The sequence below is a fragment of the Arachis ipaensis genome, chromosome B07 (genome assembly GCF_000816755.2).
Source record: "Arachis ipaensis cultivar K30076 chromosome B07, Araip1.1, whole genome shotgun sequence".
NCBI classification, from domain to species: Eukaryota; Viridiplantae; Streptophyta; class Magnoliopsida; order Fabales; family Fabaceae; genus Arachis; species Arachis ipaensis.
In genome coordinates this window covers 5,077,480-5,082,103 of record NC_029791.2, presented here as the reverse complement: position 1 = coordinate 5,082,103, position 4,624 = coordinate 5,077,480, and the positions used below count along the sequence as shown (strand labels likewise).

At 33.1% G+C, this 4,624-nt stretch overlaps 1 protein-coding gene across 2 annotated transcripts; it reads left to right on the top strand.

Annotated features, from left to right (window-relative positions):
- On the top strand, positions 1,098-4,583 carry LOC107609658 (probable serine/threonine-protein kinase PBL3). 2 transcript variants are annotated; one of them, XM_016311667.2, is made up of 5 exons: positions 1,098-1,341; positions 1,964-2,413; positions 2,975-3,111; positions 3,204-3,327; positions 3,977-4,583. In XM_016311667.2, exons 1-5 carry the CDS (start codon positions 1,314-1,316, stop codon positions 4,387-4,389), a joined length of 1,152 nt encoding a protein of 383 aa, XP_016167153.1. In that variant the 5' UTR covers positions 1,098-1,313; the 3' UTR covers positions 4,390-4,583. The 2 variants fall into 2 exon arrangements, with proteins under 2 accessions (XP_016167153.1, XP_016167152.1); XM_016311666.2 differs by having other exon boundaries at positions 1,099-1,337.

Genomic DNA, 4,624 nt, shown 5'->3' with positions numbered 1-4,624 from the left:
AAGTGTGATTAAAAATAAAACAATAAACTTATAATTAATATAACATAATATTAAAATTAATTTAAAACATATATACATTTTTTAGTCTCTTTAGAGTGCATATAAGCCGGGTGAAGTCGAGTTCGCTTTGACCCAAATCCGACTCTAAATAATTACCGGATATATTTTTGAGATCCTTACCGGACTCTAAACACGTGAAATCACACCAAATTAGTTCCAAAATATTTGGATCTGGGTCGGCTCATGTACACAGCTAAGAAATACTAACAAGAGTCACAATTTATTTTTTATTATTTTTGTTATTTTTTTATAATTATATTTTTTATTATTATATTTTTTTTCAAATTTTTCGAATGAAAAAAATGAGTTTATTCTAATTTATCACTAAGCAAAATATAAGAACACTAATTTTTATATTTCTATTCTTTATGTCTTATTTTTAATGTCTTATCTTATCTTATTCTTACCATCCAACACAACCTTTAATACCTAATAAATTACAAGATTTTTTTTTATGCAAGAAAAAATTTAGATAAGTTCAATACCCATCCATCTATTAAAATTATGCATATTTTTAGATTCAACAAACACTCTACTGTGTAAAAAATGAAAAATGACTTGTATCCGACGATAAAGTTAAAATCACTTTCAAAGGTAGGATTAATAAGGTAGTTGTGTCGGTGTGTATGACAAATTTGGAAACCCGGCTCTCTTTTATATAGGCTTGGTTGTTTATCTTATCTCCTAATTTGTTAGAAGATAAGAAAAATTCTAATTCAAATATCAGAGGTATCGAAATTTTGAGCCTACTTGGTGGCCGAATTGTAATTAGACTGTTAAAGTCGGAATTTGAGTCTGTAACTGTAAATTTTGGCTATTTTTAGTTAATTTTTTGTTGTCAAATATTTTTGTTATTGTATGAATCGATACAGGGATAAAATTGTTCTACACTGTCATCCCATTAAAATAAAATTGATATTTATAAATGATGGAAATATGTTTGGGCTTTTTAGGACCGTGATATATGAAATGTGGGAGCATGTTTTATGTTTGTATTATGAATGGTGTAAGCATGGTGTGAATTTCCCACCCCATTGACTATGGTAACTTGTCAACCACTCCTCTCTTCCTAGCTCCCATGGTGGACTTTTTCTTCCAACTTCACACGTATTTCTTTGCATACTTTTTCACACTCTTACTCTCATCTTACATATACAATTATACAAACCCTTTTTCTTGTTCTAACATAAAACACTTTGCATCATAGATCATCATCATCATCATGGGAAATTGCTTCATAAAACCAGTTGCTCATGTTTCTTCCACAACCCTTTTTGGTCAGTTCTTCCTTCAATTCCTTCTTTTTTAGGCCACAACTTTTCTCTCTTGTTTCTGTCTCTGTGTCTTTGTATTTTCTGTCGTACCATGATGCTTTTGTTATGGTTTTCTTGCTTTGTTTTCCACGCAAAAGGGGAAGAAAGAAAGAAAGATGGCGATGGTTCCTAAAGGATAAAACCAATGTTCATCAAATAATCCTTTTTTGTTTTACTCAGTTCTCTGTTTTTTAATGTTCTTATTCCCTTTGGGTTTCTGGGATTAGTTGATACTCTTTGTCTTTTTGTTCACCTAATATACTATAAACCTTTTTAGTGTTTTCTAGTACCATGGTTATTAAAAACTTAAAATTTGGTTGGAAAAATGAAGATGTGGCTTTTTCACACTGTTCTAGCAGGTTCTTAAAACATATTGTTCATTAGAAATTTTGCAATTTTGATACTCTAATTAAGGTTTGTGATTAGTTGAGCTAATTTCATTCAATTTGTGCTTTAAAGTTGGAATTTTAATACCCTAGTTAAGGTTTTAACTCTATTTATTATTAACCAAAATCACAATTTTGCTGCATTTTGTTATATGGTTAAGTTGTTAAATTGGTTGATTTTAACTTTGATTTTCATCTAATCAGGAAGTAATAAATCTCAAACTAAGCCAAAGCAGAATTCAAGTCCTCCCAAACAAAAATCTTCTGCTCAAACTTCAGTGTCAAATGCTATTGAGAGAACAATTTCTAGCAGCCTTAAGTCCTTCTCCTTTAGTGATCTGAAGGAGGCAACTAAGAACTTCCGGCGAGAGAATTTGATCGGCGAGGGAGGGTTCGGGTTTGTGTACAAAGGGTGGATAGATGAGAACACTTTTGCTCCCACAAAACCAGGGACTGGTATAGTAGCAGCCATAAAGAAGCTTAAGCCAGAAAGCTTTCAAGGACACCAAGAATGGCTTGCAGAAGTGAACTATCTAGGGCAGCTTCACCATGAAAATCTTGTAAGACTTATTGGTTATTGCTTGGAAGGGAAGAATAGGCTTCTAGTTTATGAGTTTATGCAGAAAGGAAGTTTGGAAAACCATTTATTCAGAAGTAAGTGTATTTACTTGGCTGAATGCTCAAATTCGTGGTTGAAAGATTACTTATTTTTCAAATTAGTCTCCAAAAGATTTTTCTAATCAAATTCTCTTTTCAAATATTTTAAATTAGCGGTGTTAGTCATTCTGTCATTTTCTTTGTTGACGACACCAAAATTTATTAATATAGCACCTTAAGTGATATTACAACACACATATGAGTATTAATTGACTATTAGCATGATAATTTTATAAAATTAGATCAAATCAAAATCTAATTGAAGGAAGGACCTGAGGCACTAGAATCCTTGATCTAATTTTATAAATCACGCCGTCAATTAGGACTACTCTGGTGTAACTAAACGTGTCACATCAACAAATTTTGATGAACGGAAGTGACAAAAGTACTAAAATGACTAACTTAAAATCTTTGCCAGACGAATTTGATTAAAAAAACCGGGACTAATTTGGTGATTGAGTACTAATTTGACTATTTCCTCGTTTTTATTTTCAACATATTTAGAAACTTTTCGGTTTCTATTTTCATTTTCAGTATATTTTTGTTACCATTTTGCAGAAGGTGTTCAACCGATTCCATGGATTATGAGGATCAACATCGCCATAGCTGTTGCTAGAGGATTAGCATTCTTGCATTCCCTCGATTCAAATATCATTTTTCGCGATTTAAAGGCTTCCAATGTCCTACTAGACTCTGTAAGTAGTTTGAGTCTGTGATTCTATGAAATGTGAATGTACATTGTACACTATTGTTTCATTCTGAAAGAGTATTTCCAAAATTTATGCAGGATTTCAATGCGAAGATTTCGGATTTTGGCTTGGCAAGAGACGGTCCTACCGGAGATAATACACACGTTTCAACCAGAATTATTGGAACTCATGGTTATGCTGCACCAGAGTATGTAGCTACAGGTAAATTTTCCTTCCCTTTCAAAATACATGTGACTTACTATCATTAGAGATATAATCATTAGGTAGTGTTTGGTAGAGAGACAGAGACAGAAAGACTAAGACCGAAAGACAGAGACTAAGAAACAGAAATTGAAATAAATCTGAGTATTCTGTTTGGTACAAAGTGGGAGACAGAAATTAAAAGAAGAATGAAACTCTAATTTAATTTGCACAAAGAGTAAAATTGGAATTAATTAATTGAAATGAGGATATTTTAGGTATAAAATGTTATTAAAGTTTCAATCTCCATCTCTAAAAATTTTAGTTCCTGTGTCCCTACATTTTGGAGATACTGAAATACTGAAATTTTGGAGATAGAGACAAAAATTTTAGTACCAGTCTCTAAACCAACAAACATGATATTGAGTCTCGGTCTCCCAAAACAAATGCTACCTTAATGTTGTCTTTTTCTATTAGCTTAAAGTTTTTGAGATAAGTGGTTTCATGACATGGTATTAAAGCCTATGTCCCCGTGCTTGAGGGGGAGTGTTAGAGATATAACTATTAATGTTGCTTTCTTCTATCAGCTTAAGCTTTTGAGATGAGTAGTTTCATCACAAGTAAGATTTCAAAAATTTGATGAGCCTTTTGCATTTGACAAAACAAACAGGTCATTTGACCCCAAGGAGTGATGTATACAGCTTTGGCGTTGTCTTGCTAGAGTTATTAACCGGAAGGCGTGTAGTCGAAAACGAGAAAGAAGGAATTCCAGAAGAAACATTGGTGGATTGGGCGAGGCCATTCCTAAGTGATAGCAGAAGGATTTTGAGAATCATGGATACCAGGTTGGGTGGACAGTACTCTAGGAAAGGAGCTCAAGCCGCGGCCGCACTCGCCTTGCAGTGCCTGAATGCTGATCCAAAATATAGGCCACAAATGGTGAATGTTTTAGCTGCATTGGAAGCACTTCAATCCACAAATTCAATCACAAGGACCCCAAAAAGGGCAACTGAGAGTAGTGCAACCAGCAAACATTCTTCTAATCATTCCCAAAAGTCACTTTCAAGTGCTCAAAAACTATGAGCTTCTCAACATATGCTTTCATTTTTTTTAAGGGTTATTCATTGGAAAGTGTTACCTTGCCTAACCCCTAAGAAGGGTATTTCATGAATTTGTTTCAAGCATGAATGTATGATGACAGAGTATAGTATGTAAAGTTTGTAACAAAATGGTTAATTAGAGAGAGCTAGTTGTATATTAGTTTATCAGTTTATTTATCAGTGTGTCTAAGCTCTATAACTCAATGTAATCACTCACC

What these genes read in the sequence shown, in the direction of transcription:
- LOC107609658 (XM_016311666.2), top strand. Translation starts at nt 1,283, where the DNA reads ATGGGAAATTGCTTCATAAAACCAGTTGCTCATGTTTCTTCCACAACC. An exon ending in GGAAAACCATTTATTCAGAA is followed by an intron (nt 2,414 to 2,974) that starts GTAAGTGTATTT and finishes ACCATTTTGCAG; the next exon opens with AAGGTGTTCAACCGATTCCA. An exon ending in ACCAGAGTATGTAGCTACAG is followed by an intron (nt 3,328 to 3,976) that starts GTAAATTTTCCT and finishes CAAAACAAACAG; the next exon opens with GTCATTTGACCCCAAGGAGT.